The sequence below is a fragment of the Alosa pseudoharengus genome, unplaced genomic scaffold, assembly GCF_046254945.1.
Source record: "Alosa pseudoharengus isolate Yale_2024_CS ecotype anadromous, Long Island Sound unplaced genomic scaffold, YU_APseudo_1.1 YU_APseudo_1.1_scf_16, whole genome shotgun sequence".
In the NCBI taxonomy this organism is placed as follows: Eukaryota; Metazoa; Chordata; class Actinopteri; order Clupeiformes; family Clupeidae; genus Alosa; species Alosa pseudoharengus.
In genome coordinates, this window is record NW_027468630.1 from 35,975,203 (window position 1) to 35,991,147 (window position 15,945).

The 15,945-nt window shown below is 44.7% G+C and overlaps 1 protein-coding gene across 6 annotated transcripts in view; it reads right to left on the minus strand.

The window, feature by feature from the left end:
- The window catches only part of kifc3 (kinesin family member C3), a 28,759-nt gene extending 14,833 nt beyond the window's left edge, over positions 1-13,926 (minus strand). For 3 of the 6 annotated variants that reach the window (XM_076287894.1, XM_076287895.1, XM_076287891.1), the window contains exons 1-2: positions 13,716-13,926; positions 381-498 (exon numbers count right to left, since the gene is read on the minus strand). In XM_076287894.1, coding sequence (XP_076144009.1) covers positions 381-462 — 82 coding nt within the window. In that variant the 5' untranslated portion in view covers positions 463-498; positions 13,716-13,926. Of the gene's footprint in view, positions 1-70; positions 295-380; positions 499-5,283; positions 5,591-13,340; positions 13,645-13,715 lie in introns of those variants that run through there. The other 3 variants (XM_076287892.1, XM_076287893.1, XM_076287896.1) reach the window with 3 other exon arrangements.
- Positions 13,927-15,945: the final 2,019 nt, after the last annotated feature.

The window sequence follows — 15,945 nt, forward strand, 5'->3', positions numbered from 1 at the left end:
ACACACACCCAACAATAGTGCCAGTGTTCGAGCCAGGTCTGGCTCTCTAAGTGGATTTAGTTCTCAGTACCTGGCGGGACCAATGTGCTACTCAGTCAGCCGAAACCGTTGTCTCTCTCTTGCTCTCCCGCATGTGCTCTCATTCCTTTCCTGTCACCAAGACGGAATGTGTTCCTTCCTCTCTTCTCCTCTCATCTCCACTCCTTCCCACACCACTCCCTCTCTGTGTGAGAAACAGCCCTCCCTTGTCAGCCTCTCTCTCTCTCTTTTTCTCTCATACACACAGACACTCACTTTCTCTCCCTCGCAATCTCTGACATTCCAAAAATGTTGCAACACTGGCTTTTGTAAGCAAAGTGGGCGGGCAAGGGTTCCCTCACCGTCCAATGAGACGTCTTTCTTCCAGAGGTCCTGCAGGCAGGGGGCGTGGCCAAGGTCCCAGGTCTTGCGTGTGCCGAACATGACCGCAGGGCCGAATGGAGCGGACTGCTGGACCGGCTGGGCAGAAGAAGAGAGATGAAGAAGGAAGAAGAAAGAGAGAAGGAAGAAAGAAGACCAATGAAGGAAGAGGAACCAAGAAGAGACCAGAAAATCAACTAACGGAAGAATAATTCAATTGAGCATAACACAAACTTGGGTTGTTATGATGAGTATGTCCAGCTGATCACAATTTAGTCATAAAGAAGAAGAAAAACTAGTCACAAACAACAAATAGTTGATTGTGGCCAGTATTGATTGATGTGGATTGTGGAGATAAAGTATTGTTTGTTTGAACTTTGAAACTTTAAAAGAAGCCAAAGCTTAATTACTGCCAGTCCAATCTGTGGTGCCATCTTAACTGGGTTTCATTTGTCTGACAAACCAAAATGGAATGTTGTTTAGAGCACTGTGCTTCAACTGTGTTCTCTTGGTGGTAAATATTTTACAATGCTCTGTTTAGTAGGAGCTCACTTAAAATATGACAACCTAAAGTTATTTCAGGAAGTGAACACTGGAGGCTGGGAGGGAATTGGACCAGGTTAGAACACCCTGTGAAAATGAAGAAAAGCCTTCAAGGCACGGCATCACCTACAATAAGACGCCAGAAGATGCCAGTTAACATAACAAGTTTTCATCAGTGCCAGCCGATGAGATGGTGCCATTTGAAAGGTTTGTGCATGTTTTTTTAGCTAGTTAGCTTACTATATTTAGACCCAAACTCCATACTACTTCTTTAAATAAAGCAAGAATCATATTGAGATTTAAAACCACCAATCTACCACAAATGCCCCACAGGATTGCATAGGGAGATTGCTATAAGGAGATGTTGTAAAACTACTTTCCCGTTCAACGGGTGGTCACTGCCGAGGCCAGCCAAATGGGCAGTGAGATTAGAGGTCAGGGTCCATGGCTCTGTATAACAGTCGGACTAACTGGATTATAGGAATGGGTGGGATGTGCTGGTGGCTCTGTAAAGAAGCCGATTACTTTGCACACAGACAGACAAGACAAGACGAGAGGAGACAGGAGAAGTCAGGATAGAGGCCCTGATAAAACCACTAATGCTCTTCAGAGACTCCTCAGCTCAGCTCTCTCTCCGTCACACACACACAAACATGAGTATGCACTCGTATACCCCCCCCCCCCCACACACACACATACACACGTCCATTCTAGGACCATTCCAGCAGTCATCAGTGAAAAGTCATGTTTTTGTTTACAGTGAGCCTGTGTCAGGGTGTCACTTCACTAACCCCATCTGTAGTTTGGCTTTGGGAGGACAACCTGTTCTGGGAAGATAACCCGCTTTATCCCGTCAGGACCTCAACCAACTCCTTGGCTGGGGTGATCACACTCTGCCCACGTGAATGTGCGTGACACTGTGTGTAAGTGTGTGTGTGTGTGTGAGTGTGTGTGAGTGTGTGAGTGTGTGAGTATGAGTGTGAGTGTGTGAGCACACACATGTACCTGTATGTGTGTGTATATTATTCATGTCCATAAAGCCAAGAATGAATGCATTGGACACAATATCTGAAAACCAGGCAACCCTAAAGTCTGCCTCTGCCCAAGCCCAGCTCTCCCCTAGTGTCACATTAGCTTAAAACCCAATCAATACGTTCTTACCAATACAGCTCACACTCACTCCAGACTGAGAAAATGGCTAAAGGGACAAAAGATGGAAAAACCACAAACCATCAAACATAGCACAAGTGTCTGGAGTCCATCACAACAGATGCAGATATCACACACACCCACACACACATACGATCAGTACCCTTTGTCCTGAGGTCCTACGTTCCGGCCTGTGGACGTATCGCTCACGTTCATAGTCCCGCTCCAGGAGGCTCTTGTTGACGAGTGAGCCGACCCATCCCAACATCTTAACTCCTGCACCACAGTCACCCCTCACTCCTCAACAGCTGACCACAACCACAATAACGCCACAAGGTTTCCATGCCGGACGGGTCCAACGATAGGAGCACAGCGCAGCGCAAGTGGAGGTAAACCAAGGACGCCTGACTAGGAGGAGGAGGAGGAGGACGAGGAGGAGGCGGCACAGTAGCAACAGCGTCTCTACACTGTCTAAGGTGCGCTGGGCCGCCCGGGACTCTCCAGCCTCTACTAATCCCCTTAAGCCAGTCAGCAGATGGCCTTCTTCTCTCAGACTGCATCCTGTGACCTGTGACGTGGAACACATGGGCACACTTGGACAGTCTGCACTGGTCAGTCTCGCATAGTTGACTTCATTCTGACCAGCTATTTTTATGTAGAGGACACAAGGTCATACCACCACTAAAATACCTGCACTGATAATACTGAGCTGCAATAATTCTATATAACCAACAGATAACCGGTAGGGTTAATGACAGCAGAAGAAACTAGATCAGTGATAGTTCAGTTTTCATTAACGCTCACTTTCACCTTAGGCCACTAGGGGGAAGTGGAGATCTCTACAGCTGGAAAAAAAGAAAAAAGGCCTAATGGGACTAATCGGCCTGTTTACCAAGGGTTTCGTGAAAACACATGCAGCTGTGCTCTACCTTTCTTAAAACGCACACACACACACACTCACACACACACACACACACACACACACACACACACACACACACACACACACAAGCTACTGTGCACACAACAGGTCAAGTGCCTGGTCTGTGTGCGACATCAATGGGTAAACAAGCCAAAGGATTAGATTTCATTCCCCTCTGCAAAATATCAGACAATGCTGAGACCTCCCCAGTGCTATCCATGTCAGTAGAGAAGAGAGCTCTTTTTGTTTGGGTCTCAATGTGTGCAATGGGAAGAGGACAGGGGTCCAACCACCCAAATGAGGATCTTACTGTATTCCAGAGACTTTCTAATGAGACACAGCACTCAAAACATCTTCCATAGAAAGGCATGGGGTTAGTTTGTAACGGCAATATGGCAGTTGTCTAGACATATCTTGCCCATTCCGCAGCCAAAAGTTGACATGTGAATACATTGTGCCAATCATGTGGTGTGATCTCGCCGCTGCACATGCGCAGTTCTGCCCGAAATAGATGTCCGATAAGTGCCGAAAGTGCCTTGCAATATGGCTGCCGAGTAGAAGGGCCTAAAAGGACTTTGCTTTTCAATTACATTAATAGACTACAAGCTCCTCTGTCTCTGTCTAAACTGCATCAGACATACAGTAGATGTGTCCTCTAACAGAACCTGCTTTTAAATGGGCACCAGTCTCCTTCTCTAACTCGCTCTTCTCTCACTCTCTCCCTCCTGTGTGAGAATCCTCTGATCATCTTCATGGGTGTAGAAACACTTGTCTCCCGAGACGACAATTGAATCTCATTAGCCCACTTCTGTTATCCGTCTCCGTCTCCCTCTCTCCCAGTTTCACCCAGTACCCCTCTGCAGACACACACACAGCCAATCGACACCTTCACGCTGAGCGTGCTCACTCCGTGCCAAGGATGTGACAGCCCTCACGAGCTCACGCCTGACTAGATCTCTTCTCTCTCCAGGACTTCCTCCCATCCTGGCCTGCACTAGGCAGTCGGGAGGCTACAGATCCGCACAGAGCGAGAACGCTGGACAGGAAACGCATCAGACGCATCACTTTATATTCATAATGCGCTAAGCTGCGCTGCTGCGGCCGCAGGTTTGCGTGCCTAACTTGGTTGTAATAAGTGCATGAGCTTTGCCAATCTGCAGTATTGCATGATAATACTGTTTGCCTGAGGGGAGTAGTCACATATTGCAGCCTTGCCCACACAATTATAGCCATCTTCTGCAGCACTAGAGGCATCCATGGGACTGATTGAGAGAAATGATAGCGTGCAAGAGATGAGATAATATAATGATATGGTCGTACTGAGAGTGCTGGAGTCCTGTTTCTCTCGCGGTCTGAGGAACATGAGAGGGGCATTGATGACCAACCAGAGAGCCATTTGCTGACAAAGACCACTCCATTACACTCACCACCATCACCATTACTATGAATAATTTAATTTAATAATTTAAAACGCCACCCACACTAACACACACACACACACAGTCTGTCACTGAATTACAGTATAATGGATCCTGTGGTCAGACAGTCTGTCGATGCCTGCTACTCCAACTCACCTAGTCTTCTCTCATCACTAACACACAGTAAGACACATATAGAGACACAGACACACCTGTCTACAGCCAATTTCATTCCTTCCAGACAGACCGTAGTCTGTTAAAATAGCAATTCCAATGATTCCGTTTCTGCACCGTAACAGTAAGAGCATTTAAATAATGCAGTGTCCCCATCCCCCCTTCCCCATAGGGAGCGAAGCATATCCTCTCCTCTCTCCCTCTGTCGTTCAGGCAGGGTTAAATCTCTCCCTTCCCCTCTAGCATAAACACTGAGCCTTCTGTGTCAACATCTGCCGGTGGGTGCCGGATCTCTCAACAACCTTAAATACCTCTGGACAAAAATATGCACACAATGTCCTGGGCCCACACAGCCAGTGTCACACACCAGCAGCATCAGCAGTAGCAGCAGTGTGCCCTCTGTACAAAGACACCAGTGGAGTGCTGATACTGGTGCTGTAGGTATGTTGTTGCTCGGGGATGCTGGAGATTAAGATCTGACTGTAAGCCCAACATCAGCTTAGCCCGTGAACAAGAACACAGCAGCTGTGATCTAATTGACACAATGGCCAAACAGCACCATAAATGGCGATGAAGGATGAGAGAGAGAGGATGAGAGAGACTGTTCTCGCTCACGCACACACACACACACACACACACACACACACACAGACGTTCTTCTCCCTTTGGTGTACTCACCTCCTAGCCTGCGGTCCCATGGCCCTGATCATTCTTGCATGGCCGTGGCTTCGGTCTTTAACGAGCACTTGGAGTACACACTCTCCTGCAGAGCCAAAGGCTCTCGATGCAAGCTACGTGTCGGACTGTATCTGCCAACCAGCTCTTCCCTTTCTCCCTCTCGATCTCTCGCTCACACACTCTCTCTCTTTCCTCCACACACGCACACACACTCGCTCATAAGCGCATTCCTCCTTTAGATGGCTCTCCCCTCACACACGGTGACACCAACACTCTGCTCGCGCTCAGTTCCTTAGTAACGGTGGAATCTGAGCCAGCATCGCAGCCCCCCCTCCTCTCCTGCATCCCCCCTCCTCCTTTCCCCCTCTGCTCCCTCTCTTCCCCACCCCTCTCTCTCGCTCTTCTGTTTCCCTCTCTCGCCACCAGTGAAATAAATATTTCAGCCACAAATCAAGCGTAGCGCTGCTCTCCCCAGTCTTGCTATGGCACTGGTTATGTGTGAGTGACTGCTGCTCTGTGTAGGCATCGCCGTTAGCCCCTCCTACTGCCTGAAATATTAACCACAGCCCTCTATACTGTGTCTGTTTGTTTGTGTGTGTGTGTGTGTGTGTGTGTGTGTGTGTGTAATTCCATACTAACGGGTGTAAAATTGACTGCTCCTCCCACATAGCCTACTGTTCCATAAAAAGAACAGCATTGTGAAGAGGATGGCCCAGAAAGCAGTAGAGTAAAAGCCCAGTGCTTTCAGGCCAGCAGGCGCCCTCCACCAATCCCCTTTGTGGCAATGTGGCTGAACACAAAAGATGTCTCTCTCCAATCACCAGTAATAGAGGTTTGTGACAAGAGCTGTCATATCTTTAAAGCGGACTTGCAAAGATGATTTGTATTGACATGCGCTTTGACAAAGTGCCATTCCATTGACTGATGAGGAAGCCCTGCTTACATTCAGAGCTGGTACACTGACACCATTCTTCAGCTCGGATAGCAAACACTAGTGTGAGAACAGAGTCTCTCTATCGGTCTCTGTCTGTCTCTGAGGGCCTGCGGGGGACACTTGGTTTCAGTGTAAAAGACATCAAACAGTGTGCTTTATGGGAATAGTTAATTACATTCACTCCCTCCCTGTACTATACGAGGGTGGCAAACCATGGCTGCCAGAATAGTATGAGTGTATTCACCATCATTTCAACTAAATGTTGTCAGTGTGAAGGAGAATATTATCAACACACAACAAATGCAAAAATGAAAACCCAATCCTTATCAGTAGAGTGAACCTTAGGGCCCGTCCCATTTCTCCCCCCTTAAAACTTCCACTTGGTTTTGATTGCCCTCAACATTAAAGCCCCCTCGACAAGGGAAGTGGAGGTGAAGATCTTTCCCTATGAATTGGGACACCACTATATGCAAGTTAGCGTAGCGAACGCGCTCACCTACGTCACGCGCAGCGCCGACGTGTCTACGTGTAGTAGCCTGCTACTATTTTCATTCAGGAACATGCCCATTCCAGCGGTCATTGTTGTGTGGGCTGTGCTGGTTTATCTACGTCTGATATAGATATACGTGTTCATGAGAATGCCAGAACACACACCTTAAATATTGACGAAACTAACCAGATCAGATAAATAACGTTATTTGATGGGCAGACTCTCTCAAAGCACTCAGCAGATATCATGAACATCGTCAGATAGCTTCGTGAGATATTTTCTAACATTAGTGTTCAAAACTCAACAGTCAATCAGATGTGCATCAAACTAACATATTCCAACATATTTCGAAATTTTAATATGCTTATTTGCGAAAATAATGAAACATGTGGCCAGCTTGGTGAGCTCACACGGTATCCTGGGTAATTTCATCTCCCACTTCGTTTTAAGCCTGCATCGGTCCTGGCTATATTTTGAGGGTTGATTTTAAGGGGAAAATAGCACTTCCCCTTGCTCCCTAGGCCCTAGCCCTACAGGTGCACGCGCAAAAACGAGGGTTAGGGCAAAAATCTAGGGGTAGGGGAGGTATTGGGATGGGCCCTTAGTCTACAAACACTCATCACCCCATCATGTCAACATTACTGAAAATTGTTATGGGAATGTTATCATTATTTTACTTCAAAATGTGATGTTATGAAAGACAAAACCTTTGTACCATATAATCATAGCACGATATCTTGACTGATTTCTGACCATAATAAAACAGCATGGATATATAATGTTCAGGTAGGGTCAAGTCCAACGGAAGTCATTATATCAACAGGGTTTCCATCCCTGAGGTGTGCGTCGTGACTGTCAATCAGTCTGGACTGAGGGAGGGAGTTTGTGTGTGTGTGTGTGTGTGTGTGTGTGTGTGTGTGTGTGTGTATGTGTATATGTGTGTATATGTGTGTGTGTGTGTGTGTGTGTATGTGTATGTGTGTGTGTGAGTGTGTGTATGTGTATGTGTGTGTGTGAGACAGAGAGAGATAGTGTAGGTGCATGGGCAGTTGTGGGTTGATGATGCATCAAGGTTTGGGTCAGGGGCCAAATGGATGGCCTGAGTTAAAGTGGGATTAGATGGAGATGGAGAGAGAGCGAAAGAGAGAGAGAGAAAAAGAGAGAGAATGTGAGAGAAGGGTCTCGGTTGGGGGTGAGATGGATGGAAAGACAGATTAACGAAGCCCTGCTTACATAACCAATGATCCAGCGATCTGGGTCTGTTTACTGTGATGGCACGCTAATGGGATTTTCACAGGAGACTGTGAAACAGGACAGCACTTAGCCCAATGACTAGTACATCTTTCTCTTCAAGGACAAAACAGTCAACATCAAATGAGTTCATGGACAGATCCAGAAAGGAAGGAATGTGCCAATAATATGCAACATGCTTACATGAATGCTTACATCACGCACAATGAAGTCAAAATCACGCCCACAAAATCTTTAACAGGCTAGCTGCTCCACAAACTTAAAGCATGAAGATAGAATTAGCCATAACATCAGAACACCATATACTGTAGCTCCCATATCATTTCATTTTCTTTCTTTACATACTAATGTTCAAGTTGATATGCTCCTCCTCAGACCTTAATATGTCATTCTGTAAAAATATTTTACAAAATACCTGAACAAATTCATGAAGAATGTTGAATTTACTGACTGCGGTAGAACAGAATTAATTAAACAGATAAATGCTTCCGCAACCTTAGATGACATCAAGCCATCTGTAGTTCTGTTAATCAATAATACATCAGCAATAAATTATTAAATTACAGCAACATGTTCACAGTGGGGTAACGGAGGGGTTGCTGCTAAAACCAGACAGACACCAGAAAAAGCATTTTAGGTGAGTTGCTTTGCACTGATGTGCTCAGCCCTTAGTCAATGCATTGTAAAGAGGAATCCACCATACCACAGTACAACATGTAGAAATAAAGCTATAGCAAACGCCAATGCCCACAGTAGTGAACCAGCTCTATTACTTATAACTGCCACTCCTCAACACAAATACTCTGTGTACCGATGTGTCCATCCCTTCCTCTGGGTCCTAGCCATCTGCTATGCCCCTACATTCTTGCTCGCTCACCTGGACTTTCTTGCAGCTGGTGGACACTTCATCCTTGCCGTCGTGGGGACTCTCCCTGCGCTGCCCATGCTGACGCATCTCAGAGCATTGATAGACCACACAGCCGCAGGGTCTCTGCGATAAAGATATACCACCCTGTGCCGATCCCAAGCCTCCGTGCCAGGGGGGCTTCGCCTTCTGCCCGTGCCAAGGCTGCACTGCCTCATCTCTGGACTGCTTGGGCCCCTCTTCGGCCCCCGGGTCGCCTGGATCCAGGGCCCTGGGTCTCTTGAATAGGTTGTGGAGGGCCAGCAGCACCAGGGTGCAGAGCACGTACATGATCTCCCACACGCAGATGGACTTCCCTTCCTCCCCAACACACTCAGTCAGAAGAAGCAGAGAGAGGATGCAACGCAGGCATTCTGAGGGTCTCAGCTTCCAGTTTGGGAATCCCGAGAGAAGCGTCCAAAATCAGCTCTCAGTGGACAGAGCCCGTTACCACAACACACACCGCATGGATACGACCAGAAAACATTCTGGCAGTCAGTCTGCACGTCCTTAACGACGTTCTACAGCAAGTAAAAGCTTTTCACTCTCAGTTTCCAAAATCCCTAAAATAACCAAAGACAAAACAAAACTAAAAAAAGAATGTCTTAAACCTCCCTAACAGTATACTGACTTCACTTTAAACAAAATCGTTCCAAAAAAAACAAAACAGACAGCAGAGGTTTGTCTCTGTTCTCTGCAATCCACAGACTAACTGCATGTGTAGTCTGTCAGACAAGGGTAGTGTCCTAATGCCAATTTACACTGATAATCCTTCAGCGCTCAACAAATGAGATGGCGTCCTGCTCCTCTCTCCCATTCACTCTTTGTGTTGGCAACACCTGTTTTATATACAGTTTGCTTAGTGACCTTTGACTAACCGAGCCTCACCCATCTTATTGATAAACTATAAATCTCTTGTTAATGGTCACGTACACACTCCCATAAAAAGATAAAGTTCAACCGGGGCAATCTCTACCCTGTGCCTCCAGTCAAACTAAACCCCTGGAGACATCTCCGACACAGCAAAAACAAACAAGACAAGAGCTCCAGAATTGCTTCGATTTCTATAGAAATCTCCTTTGGAAAAAAAAGAAATCACCAATGTGTCTATAATCCTCTGTCTGCAGCCTAGTGTTGTGTAAATCAAACAGGTTGGTGCGTTTGCAGCTCTGCTCTGCTTCCTCCAAGTAACTCAGGGAGAGTCCCGCTTCAGTCCTGTCCCATTGCTCCCAAAGAGTTCCTGAACCAGTGCTGAGGAAAAGCACCAGAAACTCACTGCCCACCTTGGGGTTTGTCTCCTAGTGGCCTGCACTCTGCAGCTTGTCACGCTCCCTCTCTCTTTGCCCATCTGTCACGACAAGCGCTCAGTTAATGCTGGATCATGAACGCCCCTCCATGCTGATGATGTAATATGTTTTATTTGCGTTCATGTAATATGAAAAGAAAATCAACTAAATCTGCGGATGCATCTGCTTAGATGTGCTGCAGCGGAGGGATGCCAGGCTGTGATTGGTGGTCACCATGGTGAGACGACCTCATTATTCCGTGTCCTGAATGCCTCAGCCCGTTACCTCGCTGCGTGACCGTCCAGCGTAAAGGCACTGGCAGCAGAGCGGTGCACCATGGGAATGCTTCCCAGCGGGAACATGACAAAGGTGATAAGTGTGGTTCAATGGTGATCGGCCTCAGCCACAACGGGAACTTTTGTGCAGAGCGGACCATAGCTCTCCATGCTAAAATCATGACTAAAGCCCTCATAAAGAAAATTCTGTCAGTGAGGGGACAATGGAGTCTTCTTCCAGCTCATTAGGTGCTTTGGACCAGAGACAGAGCGGGACAAGAAAAGACAGGGTGAGGACAGGCTAGGCAGAGGGGTAGCCTCAAGTCCAAAGGCAGGGCTTCATACTGCCAATCAGGTCATACAGTGATCACACAACACACACTAACAACTGTGATTCTAGGCCCTGCCTGGTGGAGAGTAAACATACATCTTTGGGAGGATGAAGCATAACAAGGAAGTTAATAGCCTATGAAATCGAAAGGCACCCAGACATAAAAATACAGATAAGGTTCCAGAGAACATTCCATCATTAATCATTAACGCAGTTCAATGAATAGAAATAAAAAATCAAAACCAAATCAAAGTTTGTTTTATAGGAGGAAAAACATGCTTAACCCCATGACCTCATTCACTGAAAGGATCAGTTACATGGTTTGTATTTAACTCAAAGGGAATGTGCTTTTGGTCACTTCGTTGTTCCACTACAGCAGACACCCTTATTATCACTTATTTTTGCCACCAGTGGCGACTAGTGACTCAAGTGCACCTCTATTTAAGAGACATGACTGCAATGAAGGTGTTTGTATTCCATTTAGTCTGTATGTTTGGTCACGCAAGAGGAAGATGGGTCTCTATTTAAAAAGCTAAGACCACCGTGCTTAATTGGCTTACCACTGAAATATGCAAGTCTTCACGTTAGGCCAATGACTTAAGGATTTAAGCCTGTTGTCTCATTCAAAGCATGCACTCAGAAGAGTGTCACAACGAGAGTGAATCAGTGCTTGTGCATGAGAGAGAGAGAATGAGAGAGAGAGAGAGAGAGAGAGAGAGAGAGAAAGAGAGAGAGAGAGAGGGAGAGGGAGAGAGACTGGAGCAGATAATGTCATCTGACTGTCCACTGCCCACAGTACACTAACTATACACACCCATCCCATCCCATAACTCCCTCTGTAGGCTATTTCAGGCATAAATTATAGTGCTCTGCGAAGAGCAGGAAATAATGGTAACAGTAAAACATGGGGTTGATGACAGACAGCAGTATGTCATGTTGTGAAAGAAGGATCACAGAAACTGCCTGAGGAGAGAGAATAAGTAGGAAAGAAGTGGCAATATGCAATACAGCATCGAATGATGAAATGCAGAATAGACTACCATATGTGGATGAAATGCAGAATAGACTACAATATGTGGATGAAATGCACTGTGGAATGCATGTGCTGTAACATTGTTTTTCCTGGACCACTAAGGAAACAAACAACGCATTTTTGGGTGGGTCGGGAATTACTACACATAACCCTGCCCCTAACACAAAAAACAGCCATGGGGCCAGACATGAGGTGCAACATCTGGTATACACATGTTCCAGCTAAAATCTCTACTGCCTGAGGTCTCTCGTTAATGCAAATTTAGCTGATCTAGACGGATAACAAAATAAAAACAGTAGGCCTTGTAGACAGACCTCTTTCAATCCAATAGGGTGCCAAAACTAAACATCTTTACTGTTTACAACACCATTCCAAGGCCAAATGTATTTCCTTTTTTCTTGGGCAGTGAAAACTATGAGTAATGATCCAAGCCATTGTCGAACAGCTGCGTTTATACAATCTGACATTGGAGAGGTTACTGAGTCTAGCATTGTGTAGGCTACTTACACAGAATCAAAAAGCTGAAAGGGATAACACGCCCTCTGCTGTTTGTGTCTATGTCTGTTCACTCGTCACGGTCTGTTTTCAATCAGCTTTACATAACATGTTTCATGAACACGTGATAAAGAACGCGTCTATTTCAAAGAGGGAGTTTTGGGAACATACTGCCCTTTCGGAGAGTAAACATCCGGATCGATTTTGGCAACGAGATCGATCAGCATGCATAGCTCTGACCTAGGTAAAAAAGCATAGGTAGGAGGAAAGTGCAGGATTGGTTACAACCACACAATTCTAGACGCTAGTCTCAATGACAGAAAATATAAGCAGTCACACTTGTAGCAAATGTAAGTCTCAGTAATTAGCCTAATTATTGGATAGCGATTTGATATTATGCCACTCACGTTTCTCTGAAGTTATAGCCTGTCAGCGCTTGGTAAGACTAGCCTAAACGGACTCGAAAAACCACTGTGGTGTTTGTTTGATGTCATGCTGATGTATTTATCGTGGGTATGCATAAGGAAAGTTGTGGGCCCCACTGGTTGTATTCTGTTTTGTTAGTTCTGGCTTTAGACTCCATACACGGGGCCCATTCCATAGAAAACAACTGGTAAGCATAAAAAACAACAGTGGTTCTGTCAAAAGTCAGCATGAACCATGTCGAGCTTTCTACAACCTCACCAGAGCGCAAATAAAAGCAGCCGACGCGTTATCATGTGGTAGCCTAACGCCGATTTCTTGTTGGCTCGTCTCTTGGACAACTTTACAAATGTGATGCGCTGTTTCAGATATAATTGTAGCAAGAGCATCTCGCCTTGTTCCACTATGACATTATTCCGAAATGAGTCGTCTTAGCCTGAGTATTTTTAGAACATCCGCCTGACAGACCGCTCTTTTTGGGGCACACCCGAATCGCCGACTTTTTCAAATAATGGCTTAATGTTATTTGTTTTTCAATATCTTGCATACAACAAATGGCCCATGACGAACTTTATATATTAAGTTCATTTCCATTTAAAGTAGCTCAGTAAGTAGAGTGAAGCAGAATAACTCACAGTATGGAATCTCAGTCTGGAGTCTTAATTTCCCATTTCCTTTCCCGAGAAGACTTCAGTAAAGCACCCACGCCAGCAAAGACTGAGCAAGGCTTTTCACATTAAAGGTGATAGTCTTCTAGTCTGGATGCTGCTGTCCATTATTCGATGGATAGCCTACAGATTTCTGTGCTTTGGGAATTAAAGCAAAACGACGCCATGCCCTTTAAGTAGTAAGTGTCTTGGATGCCTGAATTACTTAATTTAAGAAATTACATGAAACGTAAACTTTTGTCTGTGAGATTAAATATAGCCTATCGTAGAAAAAAAGACATTTGTTCATGCGAGCTACAGTACGACGAACAGTTGTAGGCTAAAATCAAAGTAAGCACTTACATGAGGGCCAGCACGCTAAACTTCTCGTGAGTCCTGGCTTTTTCCACTTCGTTGACGTACACTCCTGACAATAAAATGAACAGTTCTTAAAAAAAAAAAGCAAAAAAAGCGAAGGTTATTGAAATCCTAGTGTCACGTCCACTTAAACGCGACAATATCTTGCCAGGCTTTGGAGCATGATTGTTTTTCAACCATGACAATACAATATGTGAAAGACAAGTCGGGGAGAGAGAAGGAGGAATGAGTACCCCGCTGCGCGCACAGCTGACTGGAGTCAGAAATAGTGACGTACTGTAGGCCTACAGTACTGGTCTCCCATCAAGTGAAAAAAGAGGCGCGAGGTGGGATCAGTCCAACAAAGTTTAAGCAGGCACTCATACCATCAGCTTAGCTCATTTTCATTACATGGGTACAACCTTGTTAAGTAGTCCACACAGGCTCCAGTTATCAATCGTATGGATAAGCTCATTGACAGGACAAATGTGCGTTAGTTCATTATTCAATGTTCTCGTTTAGTCGGTCAGGGGATCAAAAACAGCAACAGTGGTCTTCGCATGCCATATGTGTAAAGTGAAGTCAACAGACACACATTCCATTTGAGTTTTTTTTGTGGTTTTGTGTGTTTTTATTTATTTTTTACTAAAAGATGTGTAGGCCTACACTCAAATGCATCCTGACAGAAAAAGCAACAAAGAAACATTGCACTTTAATTCTATGTAGCCTGTTAACTTTATGAAATTATATAATAATAATTTTTAGAAAGCTATGAAGGACATGGTCAAAAATGCTCCACAACAACTAAGTGAGATTTTAGGAACTTTTAGGAAGTTTAGGGACTGTTTAGCAATTCTACAATCACTGTAACCTACAACTTCACACTAACATATATCTGATTTCATTGACTGGCACCAGTGTTTACAATTATTAACCAGCCCTATGCCCTCTTCCAACTGCTGAAGACACATCTTCCGCCACATTTAGCAGTTTCTCGAAAATGCATTATAGTTGTTTACTTCAGTCTACATTAGCATGAACTGGTAGGCAGCCTACAAGGTCAAGAGACTAGATCCCATTTTTTCCACCTCATTTGATTATTGGCCCTCGTTGGGGACATTTTCGCCAATATGGATCCCAGTGCATAATGACATTATGGTTTTCTTGCTGCTAATTCAAGAAAAGCTTATTAAACCATAATGTAGTGCATCTAAGTGAGCCCGTGCCACATGTTGTTGGCTATAGGCCTATTGAATGCATACATGGTAATGTGCAAGTCTATGTAGACTCGTGTAGGCTATAATCATATATTGTTTGAAACTGTTGTGTTTCAAATTATTAAAATTATACAGAACAACACATTTTGAAATGTATTGTCTAGTTGATGTAATTCAAATACAAGCAAACATTGTCTCTGTGTACAGTATGAAGTAAACCCTATCATTTCAGTTTGAAAGTCATCCCTAATTGTCGTTTTCAATATGTTCAGCACATAAATATCCACTAAATAAGCACAGACTGAACGTTGGCTGGGCTAGGGCCCACCGGGTGTGCGCAGTCTGCTCTTCTGAAGCACTGCATTTAGTCTCACTTCCTCCCTTTCGTTTGTTAGAGGGAATTACAAACAATGTGGACCTCAAGTCATCCTGTCCTCTTCCTGTGGGTCATTCTCCGAGAAACCGTGCTATTCATTCTCCCTCTCCAACACAGATACTTAGTTGTTTAACAGAAAAAGTCATATTTAGGATTTTAATTGAATATAGAAAATGAATGCTTGTCAGATGCAATATCAATAATAATTTATTTTCTTTTTTTATCTTTTGTAGCAATGTATTTTTTATTTATTTCCATTTGAGGCATAAAATATGTCCTTTCAGTAACCCATGCTTTACAGTGAACTGACCTGAATACTCAGTGAGAGACAAAATCACTGTGAATGATCGGCGATCATGTGATTGGCTGGAGAGAATGTACAGGGACAGATCACAGGCCATTGATTCTCACTCGCATAGTGGAAAACATTTGACTGAACTAACATCCTGTTCCATATCTGCTGCTGTCCTAATGGCATTGTCCTCTACTCAGTAACCACAAGGACATCTCTAGAACTCAGGAACACAATAACAAATATTGTAGCATAATGCTGTATCGTTTCTATTAGCTTCTTAAACACTGATTACAACTGGTGACTGACAGAGATACATACAATCACAAATCCATACAAACCCTCTGAGAG